At 30.3% G+C, this 20,963-nt stretch overlaps 1 protein-coding gene across 23 annotated transcripts in view; it reads right to left on the bottom strand.

Annotated features, from left to right (window-relative positions):
- Positions 1 to 20,963, bottom strand: part of LOC143067039 (inositol 1,4,5-trisphosphate-gated calcium channel ITPR3-like) — a 152,194-nt gene that overhangs the window by 14,248 nt on the left and 116,983 nt on the right. For 8 of the 23 annotated variants that reach the window (XM_076239978.1, XM_076239988.1, XM_076239993.1 and 5 more), the window contains 14 exons: positions 20,560 to 20,659; positions 18,771 to 18,854; positions 17,637 to 17,819; positions 16,884 to 17,027; positions 16,104 to 16,253; positions 15,104 to 15,205; positions 12,404 to 12,523; positions 11,477 to 11,533; positions 7,063 to 7,131; positions 6,725 to 6,748; positions 5,042 to 5,068; positions 2,271 to 2,382; positions 1,902 to 2,023; positions 1,299 to 1,468 (listed from right to left, as the gene is read on the bottom strand). In XM_076239978.1, the coding sequence (XP_076096093.1) occupies positions 1,299 to 1,468; positions 1,902 to 2,023; positions 2,271 to 2,382; positions 5,042 to 5,068; positions 6,725 to 6,748; positions 7,063 to 7,131; positions 11,477 to 11,533; positions 12,404 to 12,523; positions 15,104 to 15,205; positions 16,104 to 16,253; positions 16,884 to 17,027; positions 17,637 to 17,819; positions 18,771 to 18,854; positions 20,560 to 20,659 (1,464 nt within the window). Of the gene's footprint in view, positions 1 to 1,298; positions 1,469 to 1,901; positions 2,024 to 2,270; positions 2,383 to 5,041; positions 5,069 to 6,724; positions 6,749 to 7,062; positions 7,132 to 9,647; positions 9,678 to 9,912; positions 9,934 to 11,476; positions 11,534 to 11,755; positions 11,807 to 12,403; positions 12,524 to 15,103; positions 15,206 to 16,103; positions 16,254 to 16,883; positions 17,028 to 17,636; positions 17,820 to 18,770; positions 18,855 to 20,559; positions 20,660 to 20,963 lie in introns of all 23 variants that reach the window. The other 15 variants (XM_076239987.1, XM_076239981.1, XM_076239986.1 and 12 more) reach the window with 15 other exon arrangements.

Below are 20,963 nucleotides of genomic sequence, written 5' to 3'. Positions count from 1 at the left end.
CTGAGAAACACTGTCATGTAGTTCATAGGTTCCCTACAATAAACATGTCATACTTCAGTACCAAAGGTATAAGCTTTAATTTTGTTTTACTAAAAGTTGTCAAATAACCCTGTAAGAAAAGGGTTGAATGAGCATACCTACAACACTCTATCTACTTATTATTTGAAAAGCTGTAAAAAAACCTTTTTCATAAAAATAAGTTCAAAATGGTAAACTTATTGTGTAAACTTACAGTATTTCTAAAAACAATAATGATAAACTGACTTCAAAACAGTTGGTATAAAATATTTGTGTTTATTCCTGTTTTTCTTATTTCAAAAGGACAACAAGACTTTAACTCTGAGTGAAAGCTCACACCTTATAATTAGTTCAAGATGGATTAAGTTTAAGCAAAAGACATTAATGCTACCTCTGTTAATTTTGACTACTTGAACCAATACATTGATTGACTGTCGGTTGCTTAACATCCAGTGGCAAATATTTCATGCATGTTCAGGACAAAGCAAATATGATAAAAATGATATTGAAAATTGTTATAGAATAGCAGCATAATAAGCCTGTTAAGGGCATACAATACAGTTAAAGGGAAGGTAATGACGTTGCTAACGTAAAATGTTATTTTCGCGACGTCAAACTATGACATATCGGGAAAAGATGCATTTTTCGACTGATTTTTATCATTCAAACTGATTTAATTTGAAAACGAATGCATGGACCACTATTTTTTAAAACAGCATTTTGTTTCATTGTGCAAGGAGATTATGTGACCCAAATTTTATAAAACTGTAAATAGCGCAATTTTTTTAATTTTGATAAACATGCAGCAAAAAAATGACGTTTTTTCCTCTATTCATGAACATTTGATAAATATAGAGTTATTTCGGATAAAAATTGAATACTTTTTAATGATACTTATAAAATACAGAAAATACCGATTATTTAACAAAAAACAATTTGTGTTTATCTTTTAAATCAAAAAAGTTATGTCTTTCTTTCGAAAAAGAAAATACGGACACAAATTTGAATTTTGAGCAAATATACAAAATTTCGACCTCATTTTACTCAAAAAGTAGCACATGAAGGTTTATTTTTTATTACATATTTGATTTGATCAGGTAAAAAATAGCCTATATGCAAATTTTCATCAACTTGTAAATACAGGTTCAAAACTGTATTGTATGCCCTTAAAAGAACAAAATGTTGAAAGAAATTAATCATATTCTATCTCAACTTCATTTTCATTTTATACATGAAAAAGCAAAAAAAAATTTGATCATAAATATGACAATTTGTTTTACCATAATTTGATCAGGAGTCTGGCCAATGGATAAGAATGAATTTTCCTTTGATATTGAATGTCATGAATAATATCACTAGCCCAGTCCATAAAATCTCGAATCTTATTACTTGGTGAAGATCGATCAACTTCATACTTAAACTTGTCTTTTATTTCATCTCTCAGCACATTCTGAAATATACAATTAATTATTGAAAATACTGTTAAAGCACAGTAACACACAACTCTTGAACAACTTTACTGAAAATTGTCAAAATCAATAGGGAGCTCATTTGTATATGTTGTTTTGTTAAAGATTAGCAAATTCAAATGAAGGTCTTTTGAATAAAAGAAGAGAGTGAAGCAAAGCAGTTACAAGACCTACTTCACTGTCGATGATGCAGGTTACAACTGTATTATACAAATAACAAATAATTCAATTGATAAAAAACAAGAAATTTGGTATGATTGCTAATGAGACAACTAATCAGAAACCATAGGACGATGCAAACTTTAAACAAATTATTTATCCATTTAAATCTCTGTAAGAAAATGCAAGAAAAATATATAATTTATATCTACATCAAAATGATTAATCCAGGACACATTATAATTGTTGTATTACCTTATCCTGAACTGGGAAATAAATTTTCTGTAGTACATCATCTTTGAGTATTTCTATTGAGAGAGTATTTTCACTGAAACTTTCCCATGCCATATCTTGTTCTGTGTCAGGTTTAATTAAAGCTGAAAATACAAAATTGGAAAATTAGAAATTTATAGTTATTAATAGACAGGACTTTGATTTTTGAAAGCTTTAACTTGCTTAAATCTATAGCAATGATTAACTGTTACACAAAATAGTTTAAAGTAATAAAGTATTTCCATGAAATAAATCATTCAATGTTTGTAAGATACATAAACTTACAATCAAAATAAATTAGCAAAAAATGTATAGAAAAATATTGTCCTATTTCCTAAACATTGATCTTACTGTCTTTGTTGACTGCATCATCCAAATCACTCATCCGACTCAGAATATGGTAGTACGCAAATCCAACTTCACTTATCAGCTCTTTTAATTCCTCAAAATCACAATCACCTTTCTACAAAATATTTTATGTAGAGATGAGAATATGCTATGATAATGTAAGAACTGTTCTAAGACTTGAATGAAAATGTCAAATTATATCAATATAAGTAAGCATATCACATAAATCAGCATCATGTTCATTAAGGATTAATATTAAAACCTTGACAAATGTTGTTATCAAAAGAAAATGTTCTGAAAAATGAAATGATAAAAGAACACATGAAAAGTTAGTTAGATGTTTTTTATTAGATAGAAAATCAGTTAGCAGCTTTTGTCACATTTTCACCTATATTGAATGTTTTAATCACAATTATTGTTATTGATAATATTTCATGTACAACAAGAATTACCACTTTACAAGACCCACAGCTTTAAAATGATAATAAATATGTCCATGGACAGGGATATCCACCAAAAAGTAGGTTAACTTGATGCAGTTTAAAGAGCCATTTGTAAAATATGGAATAATCATAACGTGACGGTACCCAAATTGCACCTATTTTGACAGTTTTTTCAACTACGTTTTTTTATGATCAAGACAAAAATTCCCATTTTGTGTTTATTTTGTAGCCGTATCCTTCTTTATTATATAGGTACACCAATTTGATTTTCAATTCATATGGAATCATAGAAAAAATTGGTCTGAACTAACCTCCAAACCATCAATGATTCTGTAATGAGGAGTACCTAAATTGCATCCATGCTTAAATTTGCATCGTCAAAAGTCGAATAACAGAGCTTTTGTTTATTTTTTTCAAATATTTTGAACAATTGGATATTTGTCCATGCTTACTCTTCTTTTTTTAAGAAATGGATACTTGAAACATATTGTATTTGCTAATTTTAAAAAGATGACGTTTTGGTGACGTCGCATGGGGACGTTTCAGTACATTTTGTTTTTTCAGTAAACACTTCATCTGTTGATAAATACTGTTAACGTTTTGTGTATATCTAAATATATTTACCTATGTTGAAAGACGTGCATACTATCGGATCATAAAATTACAACGTGTTTAGTCTCTAGGAAATCTTGTAAGATTTCCACTGCTATTTTTGCTAAATAGGTGCAATTTGGGTACTCGTTGCAATTTGGGTACTGTTACGTTAGACATAACTCAGGCATCTGTCATGTTCATCATGTGTTTATAGTCACTAATATAATGTTGAAAATACTTGGCATTACCATAGTCAACATTCAATTGAAACCCTAAATTCAGCCTTTTTAAATTATAGTAGTATACCTCAAAAGTTGCTCACATAAAAAGCAAATTACAGAAAAAACATTCTTTTGAGTAAAATTCAAAATGGAAAATTTGTAGTCAATGGCAAAATCAAAAGCTCAAAAACATCATACGAATGGATAACAACTGTGACATATTCCTGACTAGGTACAGACATATTCTTACGTAGAAAACTGTGGATTAAACCTGGTTTTATAGCTAGCTTAACCTCTCACTTGTATGACAGTAGCAAAAAGTTGAATATATATTGACAACAATGTGTGAATTAACAAAAATGCCAAAAGTGGACACAAGTCACATGACCATAACAGGATTTTTTTTTAAATAGGTTGTAGTGACTCCATTATACTTAGCAAAAATAGATTAATTGGATGGTTAATGCATTTGTAAAGGTCAATCAGATATAAAATATATCTGCTTTTGTAGTCAAAGAATCAGTAAGAATCAAGCAGTTAATAGTTAATATCCCCCCCTTTTTTGCATACAATAGAAAGAAAGAAGAAACAAAGTACTGTTACAAGGCAAACTTTAGAGCTAGAAAGGACTGACTTAATGTAGTTCAGTAAAATTTTAAGCTATTTCTATTCACTATATTTAGTGATTACAGTCTATTAAATTGTAAATGCAATAAACTGTACTGCATCACCTTTTGTTGGTGGTCACATTGTAATCAATCAAATTGTACAATGTTTTATATTAATAAAATAAGCCTTTCAGTAGTTTACCGTAATTACATGAGACAAGCATCTTCAATAAGACAACAAAAACCATATTTTGCATATCTCAAGAGTTGGAAAAATGCATCTTCTTAATTCTTATAAATGTATTCAAAATGTTTAGTTGAACTACTTGTTTAAAATCACATCTAATATTGAAAATTATTCCCCCTATAAAATACTAAATTCACTCAGAAAGAACATTGCTTTAGGTTAGTTTGTCATTAGTAGAGTTGTTATCTAGAATTCTGGGAAAATTATAGCCACATTCCAATCATCTCAAAGATAATATTACTCCTAACAAACAACCTTCTTAACTATCAATACAATTCACACTAAAAGATTCCCGCAAAGTGGAAAGGGATTAATATAAGTTGCAAAACTTGTTTCCCAATCCACTATAAATAAATATGTTTAAACTAATACAATTCACACTAAAATGTGATTGAAATAGGAAATTTATGTGAAAATTATAAGTTTTTTCATCATTTTGACATAAAAATATCTGTAAGAAAGTTGTTTGTTACTCAACTGTCTATAAAACATGAGAACATGAGAAATCAATTCAGTTTTGTACAAAAAGTTCTGGTCCATTAAAACAAGCTGTTTTTAAGTAATATAGAAAGAAAAAAATTCTGAATGAAAATGCCTTTTTGTACAAATATTTTTTTCTTTTGTTCACTGATTTGTAAAACAGTTGTTGAGAGACCATTACCTGAAGGATAGGATCATCGTCCACACGCTAAAGTGAAGATTAAAGTAACCCAAAATCAGCATGATTAACAAAGATCACAGACACCATCAAATACAAAGTGACAAATAATGAATGCATACAAATTATGAAATAATAATCAATATAAATACAGGCTTTCATAAGAGAATAAAATCATTCAGGAGCATCAGATCTTGCAAACCAAACAATAGCCATATATAAATTATGCCAAAAAAAAACTGCTTAAGAGGTATATCAGGTATGCAAAATAAATTTGCAAACACACACATTTTTCTGTATATATTGAAAAAACCATTAAAATGGCCTAAAACTTTCAACCGACAGGCTGAAGAAATTTATTTCCTTTTTTTCTGTTGCCATAAATCTTTTATGTCATTTATAGGGGAAGCATGTAATATATATACTAGCAGTTTCACACATTAGATGAATGCTAATACATATATACATGTAGATGAAGCTTTAATTGTCAAATATTTTCATGAATGATAGGATCATCTGTGAGAGCAGTTTATACATAAGTGTACACAAGATTATTGTGTTTTTATGCTTATATAGGTAAAGCCAAAAAAAGTAAATATCAGTTCAGTGCAAACATTGCCACTTTTACAGTATTCTGTCAGATAACATCATGATAGTAAACAGTAATTGACAATAAGTGAAAAATCATTAGAACCTGTAATAATAAATTATTCCTTTGTATTTCAAAGCTTGAATGTTTATTTATTTGTACTAGTTCAATGGGAAAACTGATGAAGTGAGAATAATAGAAAAGTCACTCTTCTTATGAAAAAGGATATTTAAAAGTTATTTCTAAACCAAAAAATTATACATTTTAAAGAAATTATTTGTTAAACTGTTATACATGCAATGTTTTATGTTCATTAACTGGAATTTAAAAAAATGTTAATTTTGCTGCTTCATGATAAAAAAAAATCATGTACATACAAAACTAGAGATCTTCCAGGTCACAAGGTTTGAAAGTGTTCCACATTATCAGATTATGACTTTTTTTTTTAACAATTTTAAGGAAAGGTCGTCTCAATTTCTGTGCATATAATTGTGCTTTTCTCCATCTATTCACATTAAATGTTTACATCAGGATAGGTCTGTTTGAATTTGCTTAGTAACTTAATTTCAAAAGTATTTATCTTTGCTGCATATTAATTGATCCATTCTTTGGGATTTTTTCCCAGAACTTCTCTGCTGCATACAAAAAGCTGCCATAGACTGATGTACTTGCTATTTTAGAACTGAAATTTCACTTTGATATAATGCATTTACCAGAAGCATAAACTGAGTGTCGTAAAATACAAACTTTGTGTATTATACAATATATGCTGAAGCAAAGAATCTCCCAACAGAGACATATCCTGTATACTGTATACAGAACTCAATCATCAAGTGCCAACGAAATATCAATTTTTTTTGATCAATTATTTAAATATGAATTGTTAGAATAAAAACAAAATTTTGAAGAAGATCTGAACCAAAATGCACCTTTCACATCTGTAAGACTTTTAATTTCTGAATTTGATTCACTTTAGTAGCTTTTATTACTGTATCTCAGAATTTTTCTAACTCTCATCCCTGCTTCATCATATTTTGATTAAAAAGGTGAGGTAAATTAAAATAACAAAACAACAATTTTAATATCAATAAACTCACCCCTTTCAATTTCATTTCTATTTGCTATTTAATATAGTATGTGGAATGGAATATACTGACAAAAATCATTATTGCTTATGTATGTATTGACTAATTGTGCTTGAATATGTTAAGATATATAAAAGGAAAACCTTTATAAAGAGAGATTTATCTGACGGTTTTTACGTATTGGTAAATGATATGTACTTCTTCATAAATATAGTTTACTAATAAAAGAATTACAATTTATTCTATAACTTGACAAGATCAAAACATAATCAAATAAAAATAAAGCATTCTAACTATAAGTCCTAACTATACAGATATAGTATCATTTGTTTAATTGAATAAAAATATACCTGCATATCTTGGTAAGCTTCTGTCATGGTACTGATAAAAAGTGGAGTATCTAGGTATTCCATCACTTCCTAAATACAAAACACAAATTACTCAATAGGCAAAACATATCAAAGTTTAACAATATGGTACATATCAAATATAAAAAAAAAATTGAAAACAAATACATTTTTTTTTATTTTTCAGTTGTTGTGATAAATATATAATTGTCTTACAAAACACTGATGCTATTTAAACCACTTTTTTGGTTAATATATAGAATTTTCAGGGGAAAATAAAGACATGCCCAGAAACAGCTAAGGATGGAAATGTTCATGGAATTTCTTTATATAACTTTCAATATCCATTTAACAAGGAAAAAATGTCCTTAAAACCCTCAGTATAAACATTTTACACATTATTCTAAAAGAGTCTAGAGACCAGCTTTCATTATCTAAGTTGATTTTTTTTTGTGTGTTTTGCTTACTGTTTTTCTTACAAAGAATGGAGCTTTCTATCCTAGGAGAAACTTAGTGAGTTATAGTGGTCTTCAAAAAAATGAAATCTCTTCATTCATATAAAAAGTTTATATCAATAAGTTTTGCGTAACTAAAGTTTATATCAATAAGTTTTGAAACAGTTAACATTTTTATCTTATGGAGAAAAAGAGTTTTATTAATAAATCATCCATAATATTATTAATCAAGGATTGACTTATAATTACATGTTGGTAATATATAAAACTATGTTAGAGAATATGTGATTATAAAATATTATAAATTATGAATTTAAATCAAAAATTTTTTTTCTAATAAAATTGAGAAAGGAAATGGGGAATGTGTCAAAGCGAGAACAACCCGACTATAGAGCAGACAACAGCCGAAGGCCACCAATGGGTCTTCAATGTAACGAGAAACTCCCGCACCCGTAGGTGTCCTTCAGCTGGCCCCTTAAAAAATATGTATACTAGTACAGTGATAATGGACATCATACTAAACTCTGAATTATGCACAAGAAACTAAAATTAAAAATCATACAAGACTAACAAAGGCCAGAGGCTCCTGACTTGCGAAAGGCGCAAAATTGCGGCTGGGTAAAACATGTTTATGAGATCTCAACCCTCCCACTATACCTCTAGCCAATGTAGAAAAGTAAACGCATAACAGTATGTTATCATTTTCATGAAAATGTTTGTAGTTTATAATATAATAAGATGTTGATAAGTCATGAATATGTTGAAGCATGACATTATTGGATCAGTGTTAAGGGTATAGTTACATATCAGTTCACCTACAAGCTGTTTTACTATATGAGAAGGCAAGCTATAATTTGCTCTGCAAGGTATATGATACAGCCTAGAGAATTACAAGCCAAAGTAGTAGTTTCTTCCACTAAAAGATGAATATACTTATTTCTTGTAAAAAAACCCAATATATTTCAAATATTTACCATTCTACATGCATGTCTATTAGTAATTACATATATTTTCAATATAATTTTTGTTAGTTATTTTTAGGACTAAGAGATGAGTGGTCCCAAATTGAACTGTTCATTCCAAATCTTTCAGATTAAATAATGAAGTGCTTACTTAGCTAACTGATGCTTTTCAGTATTCAATTTTAACATTAACCCCTTAAGTTTAGCTGATATGATAGATAATTGATAACCTCTTTAGCTATCTTCATGATAAATACCTTCAATGCTTATACTCTAAGCTAGCTCACGTGATTAAAAACTTGCTAATCCCCTAAGCTAGCTCACATGACCAAAAAAACTTGATAATCCCTTACGCTAGCTCACATGATAAATGACTTGGTAATCCATTAAGCTAGTTCACAGATAAATAACTTGCTTATCCCCAATGCTAGCTGATGTGATTTATAACTTAATATGCAGTTGGCAATCATTGGAAATTATATCACATCATCTTATCTTTATATAAAATGCAAGTTCTGTCATAGGTAAGTATACAATTTTTTATTTTTGGTTTCACCACTGTGGTGCCTTTATAAAATTATACTAAAACTGTTCACAAACTGTAATATGAACATTTAATGGGTTTCCTAGATCATTTGTAAATCTTATTCAAAAGTATAAAGCTTTTGTTCCCTTAACATAACTATCAAGCAAAAGTAAAGATAAGCAGTGCAGTAGATAAAGTGAGTGAAATAATTGACATTCTTGGGATGCTTAAAGAGCACTTGCAGCTTGTCATGTATGTTAATACAAATATGATTTCTTAATTTCTTTCAAATTTCAAAAGCCATCGATTAATCTTGTAGTGGACTACAATATTGCTTATAAAAGAAATGACCCCAGTTGAAGGAGTCACTCCATATAGAATTTCTCATCAATTGTTTTAATTGTAATGACAAACCCACTAGTTTTAAGGACTTTTTAATATGAAATTCAGTGAAAAATATAAGTCACCAACACATATGATATGAACATTAAATTTGTTTTACAAGAAAGTCTAGAAAAAAAATTCAAGTTGCATCACGTCAATTGTAGGAACATCTTAAATAAATAAATTATTTCTGAAAAAAGCTGCAAATCCTCTTCTGAGATGTTAATGTTAACAGGAAGTAGTAGAAGGGGATTAACTTACCTTTTTGGACCTAACTTTTATTTGACCATGCTATACAACAATTAACAAAACTTACAATACATATGAACATAAATCAAACATTCTACATTAAAACATAGTAATAGAAAACAATACATAAAAAAACAAACACAAATAAAAATTGTTTGCAACAGATAAATGCTGTGTTTTTAGAAGAAAAAAACATGCAACAACTTTGTGACATTGAAGAGGTAATTAATACTCATAAAATAGATTTACAACGATGATACTTAAAGAATTAACAAACCGCTGATCCTCGTTTTAGAAACTAGAAAATTATACATGTAAATTTTTATACATGTCTATATGTCTATACAGTATTAAATGAAAGACAGCACAAATGTTTTGTCATTAAACAATCCATACAAACAAAATATGATTCCCTAAATGACAATAACATAAATGTGTGCTGTAAGACAGTTTGAACAAATTTTGAGACCAAAACAAATGGAAGTTTTTAACGACCTTCACTGGCTATACAGCCCTCGCACAGTCGGTATTTTTTTTTTTTTTTTTGAGACCATATTAATTTCCTATATTTTTCAATGGCTAGGCCAATATTAACAAGAGTGCACACGCTGAAATGTCTCGCCTTCTATACTAATCATTGATATCATATTGATAGTCCTAAGTATAAAGCTAAGCTTTAATACAACTGTCACATAAACTTAACATTAACCAAGATAACTTAACAAAGACCAAGGAACCTTGAAAATGAGGTCAAGGTCAGATGAACCATGCCAGGCAGACATGTACAGCTAACAATGCTTCTATACAACATATATAGTTGACTTATTACTTATAGTTTAAGAAAAATAGACCAAAACACAAAAACTTAACACTGTGCAATGAACCGTGAAAATGAGGTCACGGTCAAATAAAACTTGCGTGACTGACCTAAAGATCATAAAATATTTCCATACACCAAATATAGATGACCTATGGCATATAGTATTAGATAAAAAGACCAAAACTCAAAAACTTAACTTTGACCACTGAACCATGAAAATGAGGTCAAGGTCACATGACATCTGCCCGCTAGATAGGTACACCTTACAATCATTCCATACAACAAATATAGTAGACCTATTGCATATAGTATGAGAAAAACAGACCAAAACACAAAAATTTAACTATAACCACTGAACCATAAAAATGAGGTCAAGGTCAGATGACACTTGCCAGTTGGACATGTACACCTTACAGTCCCTCCATACACCGAATATACTAGCCCTATTGCTTGTAGTATCTGAGATATGGACTTGACCACCAAAACTTAACCTTGTTCACTGATCCATGAAATGAGGTCGAGGTAAAGTGAAAACTGTCTGACAGACATGAGGACCTTTCAAGGTACGCACATATCAAATATAGTTATCCTATTACTTATAATAAGAGAGAATTCAACATTACAAAAAATCTGAACTTTTTTTTCAAGTGGTCACTGAACCATGAAAATGAGGTCAAGGACATTGGACATGTGACTGACGGAAACTTCGTAACATGAGGCATCTATATACAAAGTATGAAGCATCCAGGTCTTCCACCTTCTAAAATATAAAGCTTTTAAGAAGTTAGCTAACACCGCCGCCGCCGCCGCCGCCGGATCACTATCCCTATGTCGAGCTTTCTGCAACAAAAGTTGCAGGCTCGACAAAAAATACAAAATTATTTTCCCCATCCTGTATTATTTTAATGTTTGGTCTGAAATAAAGATTCTTAAATTGTTAGCTTTGAGGATGTGCACAAATCCAGTGTAAGAGTGTACAATCATGTGCTGAATGATTTTCGTCCAGACACTCATATTTTACCATAGCTGTTGTTTCTTTCAATTTCCTCCAAGCATAATCTATGTCATGTACATTCACCTAATAATAGTGTAAACCAATCATCATGTGCTCTTAAACATCAATCTGACAAACAATCCTGACCCATTTTCAGACTATTACCAATGCTCGCCTAGCCATGGTGTAAATCAACAATCATACCCTAGTCTAGCCACATTGAAAATCAACCAAATTTATCAGCCCTAGCCTAGCCATGGTGTATATAAACAATCATAGGTGCATTTAGAAAAATATTTTTTTTACCCAAGCTGTAGTCTCTCGTACTTTTTTCCAGAGATATTCATCAACTCCTCCCTAATAATACATCATTCTCAAACAATAAAACTATATTTGTTTTGAGCTGTTACCATAATGGAAAGATGATGTTGCTTTATCTTACAAATTACTTGGAAACTCAAAACATTCTAATATTTTGGGACATACATATTCATAAAATGCTTCATAAGAAATCAGAAATCTCAATAAATAACAAAATGAAAAGAAGACCACATTAGAACTATTTCAAGTGTACCATTAGACACAGATCACTGGAGAACTTTTTCTTTCATACAAAATAACCATGAAATCAGAAGCTTTTGCTACCATAGATCAGACAAAAATACAGAAATTCAAAAAAGGTAAACAAAACAAAACTCTAGTTTAAATGCTTGAAATACCAACCATGTAGCATTATTCACCATAATTAAAACATCACATTACTTGAGGTCTTTATAGCCTATTTTGGTACAACAGCATTTAATACATCATTTGGTTTATTGATAACATCCACAGACATGCAACTTTTGATTCTTGATGCATGAAAATAATACATGAAAATAATACATGAAAATAATACATGAAAATAATACATGCAAAAACTTATATTAAGAAAAGTTTAATTCAAAGATTTACCTTAGACAAAGTTGCAATTTGTACCCCCTGTGCAGGAGCATTGTCCTCATCTGAATCTTTAGGATTCTCCTCTGTTAAAGATCTAACAAGAGTAGCTATTGATTTCTTTAAAACATATACCTGGAAGAATAAAACAGGTGGATATCTAGTGGAAATTAATTCAACAAAAGTGATGAAAATTTCTGTAATAGAAGGTAAACAAAAATGTGTTCCTAGTACACTGATGCCCCATTCGCATCTTCATTTTCTATGTTCAGTGGACGCTGAAAATGGGGTAAAAACTTTAATTTTGCATTAAAATTAGAAAGATCATATCATAATCACTGTGCTTAAACGGCTGTGGGTAACTTAAGTTACCCACAGCCCAAGATGGAGCCGCCGTGCGTCGGTTAGGGACTTCTCTCCTATAGAATAACAATACCACGGATGCATCAATTAAACCACTGAATTAAAAAGTTGTATTAATAGTTTAGGGAGACCCCTAAACTTAACAGGTGATTAAATTCTACAAAATAAACGATCACTGCACGATTTGAAAAAATTCTTAGGCTGTCCGTAACTTTAAACGGAGGGTGGTTTCCTACCATTGCAGATAATCTGTTGAAACATCATTGTTGATTTTTATTTTTGAACAAGTACACTTAACACAAGTATTTTTTCACACATGCATGTAGTATTTTTTCACACATGCATGTGGCATGTATGCACTAACTGATTTTCTACCAGCAATGACAAGAATAGATCATGCGTAAATCCGTGATTTTTTTTTTTGGGGGCGGGGAACAGGGGAATAATGGCAATTATCAAAGGTTCAGCCAAAAACGATTATTATCAAAAGACATTCATTTCCATTGATTTAAAAAAAAAAACTCACTTAATTTTAAGTCTAATGACAATTACGATTCGATGAGAATTTATAGTGGCCTGTTGCATTCGATGCTAGAACTTTATAGATTTGCAGTAAATGAGAAAACTTGAAGAAAGGACATTTTTTAAAAATGTATAAAACCTAGTTTTACAGCTGCATATTTCACTTGTATGCAAGTTGCATTAAAATCATTAAATTGAACTAAACTGAAAGACACAATAGTTAAAATTCAGTGACATAAAAGGAATAGAGCAATTAACATAGTGTAACAATTAGAAAAAGTATATGAAAATATAAATAACTAAGACAACAGGGTAATTTAATAGTTGAACAATCCTTGATAACATACAAAGAGAAATAAAAAAAAAAAAACATACACGGAAACGTATTCAAGAAAACATAACACTATAACTGACTGGTGGGATGTATAAATACCGAGCCGCATCAAAGAGTATTCATCAAAATACACATAAAAAGAAACAGAGATGAAAATAAACCACAAACAGATAATTAAACTAAAAAAATTAAAGAGTATGACGAAGCCATGGTGCGAATCGAAAACGTTGATAAGACGCACATCTAACCAGGATCGAGTAACAAACCCCACATAAAACCTCTGTGGTGTAAGTATGACGCGTTAATAAAATCACATTTGGTGTTGAATGAGTAGTATAAACGGCTGTGAAGGTTACAAATATGTTGTTAATTGTCTTCTAATTGTTGAAATTTTAAATCAAAAGTTACCCACATCTGAAAATAAAGTTACAGACAGTCTGCTTAGTTTCAATTAAAAAGTTATGGACGTCTAGTGCATTTTTTAAAGTTGGCCTTGCGCTTTACTGAACTCTATATTAACAAATTTAAGCACAGTGATAATGAACATGTGTACTAAGTTTCAAGTTGATTGGACTTCAACTTCATAAAAAAACTACCTCGACCTAAAACCTGAAACGGGACAGACGAACAAAAAGACCAATGAAAAGACAAATGAACGGACTGACGAATGAACAAACGAACAGACAAACGGACGCACAGACCAGAAAACATAATGCCCAAAAATGGGGCATTATAACAACCAAAATGGAATGTGGATTCATTTATTATTTGTTGGATACCAATTATCTTGGGTTTTGTGGGTACAGGTTAACCACGAATTTAAACAAAATAAAAATTTCTATAATCAGAACCATGAAATCCTATATCCATGAAAATGCAATCCACAAAAATTGGTTCCCAGGAATATAAATGAATCGTTTATGTCTATTTCTTAAGCCGTTAAAAGTATTTTGAAGCTTACAAAATTTAAGATTTATCTATAACTATCTTTTTTATTATTAAAAAAAAACTGCTTAAAGGCAGACAATTTGTGCAAGGTACAAATTTGCCTAAAAAAAATTCAGAACTTTGACCTGACATCAGATATTTTAAACTACACAGGTTGGCATTGATCATAATATCTAACAAAAATGTGTCCATAGTTCCAGATGCCCCACTGCACTAAAATTTTCTATGTTTAGTGGACTGTGAAATTGGGTAAAAATTCTGATTTGGCATTAAATTAGAGAGATGATACCATAGGGAACATGTTTACTAAGTTTCTGATGCACAGACTGAAAAAAAATAATGCCCCTAGGTGGCGCATAAAAATTCTAATGTGGATACTTCTCGTTATTTTTACTTGACATGAGTCAAGATGAACTGATGTGACATGTATATCTGGGCAAATGAAGTGTGTGTTTTTTCTGTTTGTCTTTTTTTATTTTCATATAAATCATCATTACATATATACATATATCTTAAGCTATTTATATGCTGCTATGATTTATCATTACCTCTTTCTTTCCACAACCTTTGAACTGACCAACACGAAGAATGTGGTTGATATAGTCACAAATCTTATGGTCAAATATCACAGCCTGATTCTGTTGATTTCCCTGAAAAATCAAAATAAATTTACTGCAAATTCTTTTTCCTTCATTTAAATACAAGGCCTATGGCTACACACCCTCTTTCAAGATCTATAATACATATTCAGACAATTGCATGTTTTCATAAGCCATATTTTGTTAGGATGTACATATTTTTCTTAAAATTTAATAATTACTAAAACATATGACCCCCAATTAATAAGACGTAACAAGTATTTACATATAGAGAAAATTGTTATTTTTTTATTAGCTATATATAATTTACTGTGTGTGATGAAAAAAATACTAGCACAAGTCCCATGGGTACACATATAATATGTAAATATTTATTTTTGCAGTAGATATAAAAAAGATGTTGTATGGTTGCCAATGAGACAACTGTCCACAAGAGACCAAAATGACACAGACATTAACAACTATAGGTCACCGCACGGCCTTCAACAATGAACAAAGCCCATACCGCATAGTCAGCTATAAAAGGCCCCGATAAGACAATGTAAAACAATTCAAACGAGAAAACTAATGGCCTTATCTATATAAAAAAGTAGAGTTATTTTCACTATAAAAGTTCATTGAAATCATTTTCTTGTAACAATAAACCAGTTTTGAGACGCTTCGGCCATTGGCCTTCTTCAGTTCTTTATTACATTTGTATTTTCTTTTTAATCAGTTAACAGATATCATTTTGAAAATACCAACAGGCTTTATAGCCAGTCCACGTTGTTTAACACACTTATCGTCATTACAAAATAAAATTTTATGAGCAAACAGCTGGTGAAAAATGAAAAAAAAACTCAACCCCTTCCCTATATAATACTGAACAAACCCTGTTTGGAATGAAATCTGTAACCATGAAAATAAAACAACAATGACATTCTGTATGCTGATTAAAGTTTTAACTTACTGATGTAAATTCCACTAAAGTATCAAACAGCTGAACCACCAGAGGGAGTGATTTGTCATTGATGTTAGAGTAAACAATCTGTAGAAACTTGGTCGTTTCTGCCACAAGGTTAACTGACTTTATATTGTCTGGTTGTTCTCTTAAATAGTTCTACAAATAGCAATGCAAAGCTTTTAAGAATAGAACAGTCTTTGCAAATATTATATTCCATAAATATTAACACAAAACAATAATATCAAAGATATAAGATATTTAATATTGTATCTCTAATTTTGACTATGGTTATATTAGGGAAAATTGTACCATGTTACAAACATTATATTTCTAACTAAGTTCTTTGGTTATGTTTGGGAACACTATGCTCCACTTACATTTCTGCAATGAGTTTTGCATTGGTCATGCTCAAGTCTAACATATAATATTGAGTCCTTTAAAAAAAACATTGGTAACATCAGTACCCAACAACCAATGATTCTTTTCTACCTCCGTCTCGGCAGACTATTCTTAGGGAGATTTCAAAGTGAAAAACATATAGGAGGCTGCATGTAATTTATATCTGATGTGTTGAAATTCATAGAGTCATCTCATAAATTTCACTATAGCAAATATTTAATAAATAGAATACGAAATAATTCAAACCTGTATGTACTCATTAGAAAATTTTACAAAGTGTTGACAAAATAATCATAAAAAAAAGTTTTAAAAAAATACCTGTAAATCATGATGTTTTTCATAGTACATGTATTGTCAAAATAATCATACAAGAATTCAAAATATTACCTGTAAATCATTATGCTGATTATCACACATCAATCCCAAAATTCTTAGAACCAATTCTATATACCCGTCATCTCTGAAATCAAACTCTGACGACATCTCCAAAGCATGCTGCATTAGCTCCTGTAACTCTTCCTCGTCTATATTCTACACAACAAATATAAGTAATGTATGCATTAAATGGTCTATACAACAAATATAAGTATTGTATGTATTTAAGACAAGCTTGTTACGGTCAGCCATCCAACAATTATATATAATAAGTTAAATTGTCTGAGCATCTTATATCTATAAATTTACTTTAATGTTTACCAGTACCTAATTCAATCTACTGTGCCATATTTATTGCTGTCATATAAAAATGTGCCCATTGATATCTTCCCCATTTCAATTGAATGTACTACCAAGTTTCATACCTCTATTTGGACCTCAAGTACATCAGTAACAGGGGCTACTTGATTGAATGTACTACCAAGTTTCATACCTCTATTTGGACCTCTGGTACATCAGTAACAGGGGCTACTTGATTGAATGTACTACCAAGTTTCATACCTCTATTTGGACCTCTGGTACATCAGTAACAGGGGCTACTTGATTGAATGTACTACCAAGTTTCATACCTCTATTTGGACCTCTGGTACATCAGTAACAGGGGCTACTTGATTGAATGTACTACCCAGTTTCATACCTCTATTTGGACCTCTGGTACATCAGTAACAGGGGCTACTTGATTGAATGTACTACCAAGTTTCATACCTCTATTTGGACCTCTGGTACATCAGTAACAGGGGCTACTTGATTGACTGTACTGCCAAGTTTTTTCCCTGCTTGTCCATTCTGTGAAAGTTTTGAAGGTTTCAAAAGACGACTGCTACCGAAATTCTGTTTCTTTCCCATACTAGTTTTTGATCCTCCTATTCCTAATCTTGAAGCTGGTCTCTACAAACATTCATTTTAGGAATATTAAAAAAATTGAGAAAATGCATAGCATAAATCAGTAAGGATTTATGAAGGCTTAAAAAACATTTTTTACAATATATACATTTTGTATTCTAATTATTTAACACACAATTAAGACAGTCTTCCATATCAAGTGAGAAAAGCACCTGCTTTCGGTCTATACTCATAGACAGAACATACATGCGAATTATTCAAACATTATAATACAAAGGCATTTTGGTATGTACTATCGACCTGTAACAAAGCAGGACCATTACATCTGAAGCAGATCATTCAAGTTATAACTAATACATGTATGCATAATCCAAAAAGAAAGTTTTCTTATACTTTGCCAGAATGTAGTTTTTCTTGCATTTTTCAAAACTAATAATTAAATGTATGTGTCAACATGCTTCATTTCAAGCTTCAAGTCATGCAAAATTGCCCACATTTGCATAGATTATTCTTGAATAAACACTTTTTTTGTGTTAATAAAAAGAAATTTATGAAATAGATTTTTGAAATAAAATATGAGAAGATAAGCTGTAAAATATGCTTTGAAAAAATAAAAACAAAAATTGGAGTCACCAACCATGTTTTCTTCCTACAAGTAAAAATTGATAATTTCTCTATCATGCCTTTATAATAATTTTACTATTGAGCTATCTCTTCTAAATGACCAAGTTGACAATTTGGATCAAGCAAACACAAACATTTGGTATTAAATAAATCAGTTTAAATAATGCAATAAATCACTATTTTTTTTCTTAATTTCAATAAACAGTCTAACCCATTTTTTGTCTATCTGTCTCATAATTTGCAGATTTAAGTAAAGAACTAGACCTATTATGAACTGGAATTTTACTATTCCAGATTGCAGTATACAGTTAATACTCTGTAATTTAAAAATTCAAATAAAAGTTGGTAAAAAAGAAAGACTGTAATACTTACCAAGAAACCTGATTGTCTAAGATTAGCCATCGATTTCTTTGCCATAGATAACATAGAACCAATTTTGTTAGCCTTCATAATTTCCTGCATGCAAAGAAATATTATGACATTGTTTTTACAGATAAAATGCAAAGAATAAAATGTAAATCATGCTTTAAAATGTGTAATGACATAAAACAGTAGCAAAAACAGGATTGTTTAAAAAATAATGAAATAAATGAATGACCTTTCATATACTGTGAATTCATTTATTTTCATGGGTATCAATTTTCGTGGATTGAGGAAAGCTTGCATTTTGTGGATATTTGATTTGGTAGTTTTGCCAATCTCTGAACATTTGAATTCCAGGTTCAACTGTGTCCACGAAAAAAACATGAAAATTGGTATCCAAAGAATAATAATTAATACACAGTAAGTAGTTCATGTACGTTATACAACAAGTTCAACTATTTCTTATTCTTCTTACTAAGATAGATATTTTATAACAGTATGAATAAAACATTACAATTTACACAACCATGTGCAATTTATAATGCCCTACCAGGGTATGATTAACAATTGCTTCCCCATTCAAAAAAAAATACAAAAATAAGGAAAAGCAACATGCATCTATAAATTACCATGATCAACAAAATTTTTAAATTAGATCACTTATGGTAAAAATAAAATATAGGTGAAATGAAGAACAGCTTTGGATACGTTTCTGGCTTGTGTGCAGCTACAGAAGCATTTCAAGACAAGACATATGTCATATAAAAGTGTCATTCAAGGTTTTCATTTCATTTAAAGAGTAAAATATGACAAAATAACAACCAGATATAAACTAGGCAAAAAACCACGAACAAAATATATTTATTCAAAGAAAAATAAACAACAAAAGCTTAAACACATTTTTAAGCAAGTAATTTTAAATGACAACACTGAACATTTTTGCCAAATCTTACCCATTCAGGCTAGCATAAAATGAAAACATAAATATTACACAATACACAAGAAACTTGAAAAACCTAAAACAACCTGGAATTGGTCAAAAGAATTTAAAAAGTTGAAGACAATGATTTTGAGTTAAAAAAAAATTGTTTATACCTCATAATTTGTTTATTTAAACAAGAATGTGTCCATAGTACATGGATGTCCAATAGGTCCTTCAAGATAACAAGAAAATTCAGCCCTTGAGGCAGGCTTCACTTAGAGAAGTTTATTTATCAACGCAATAGTGACAAGAATACAAGAACTGGGATAACAATAGACATATAGTATTGCCTCAACAGTGTTTGTGAGATAACATTCCTTAAGCTTCTGACATTCCATACAGAAACAAATCCTGCTAGTATTAACATTCCTTCAGCAGAAATAAATCATAGTACTAACATTCCTTTAGATTCTGACATTCCATACAGAAATAAATCATACTAGTACTAACATTCCTTTAGATTCTGACATTCCATACAGAAATAAATCATGCTAGTACTAACATTCCTTTAGATTCTGACATTCCATACAGAAAAAAATCATACTAGTACTAACATTCCTTTAGCTTCTGACATTCCATACAGAAATAAATCATGCTAGTACTTACTGCTCTACGATTTCTTCTCTGAGAAAACATTTTAAAAAAAATATTGAAAAAAAAAATTGCTGGTTTCTTCAGCCATTTAATCAAAGAACCCCAAAAGAAAAAAAAACTCTTCTCAAACATTATGATTCCTTTTATGAAAGAGTAAACTCAAGATTAACATTTGATATATACAAGTTAAAATAAGAGTTCATTGTTTAGTTTGGTACTTACAATTGTAGCCATCTGTCCTGTCTGCATGGCTTTCTGCAATGCTTTGGCTTGTTGCATAGCTTCCTCCATCTTAGCTTGGTGCATGGCATGCAGCAGACGTCTGAAAACACCAAAAACAATTAAGATTCCAATGTATAGAGTATTTGGTCTGTACAAAATTACTTCTATTGTCATAAGGACATCATGTTTCCAATGTTAAAATAACTCCATGAAGTATGTGAAATGCGAACCTCTAAAATTAAACGATTGATTGATGGTGTTTAATCTACAATAAGCACTCTTGATAATATTGTTGCAGCTGGGTTTTATGGAGGAAGCCATAGTGCTTGGAGAAATTCTAAACTTTTGGCATGAAAAACCAAGTTAATCAAGATGGGCATCGAACCAGCCATAATCAAGGATGG

This window comes from Mytilus galloprovincialis, chromosome 3, assembly GCF_965363235.1.
Source record: "Mytilus galloprovincialis chromosome 3, xbMytGall1.hap1.1, whole genome shotgun sequence".
NCBI lineage: Eukaryota > Metazoa > Mollusca > Bivalvia > Mytilida > Mytilidae > Mytilus > Mytilus galloprovincialis.
Note: the sequence above shows the minus strand (reverse complement) of the source record. Positions and strands in the feature narration are given on the sequence as shown.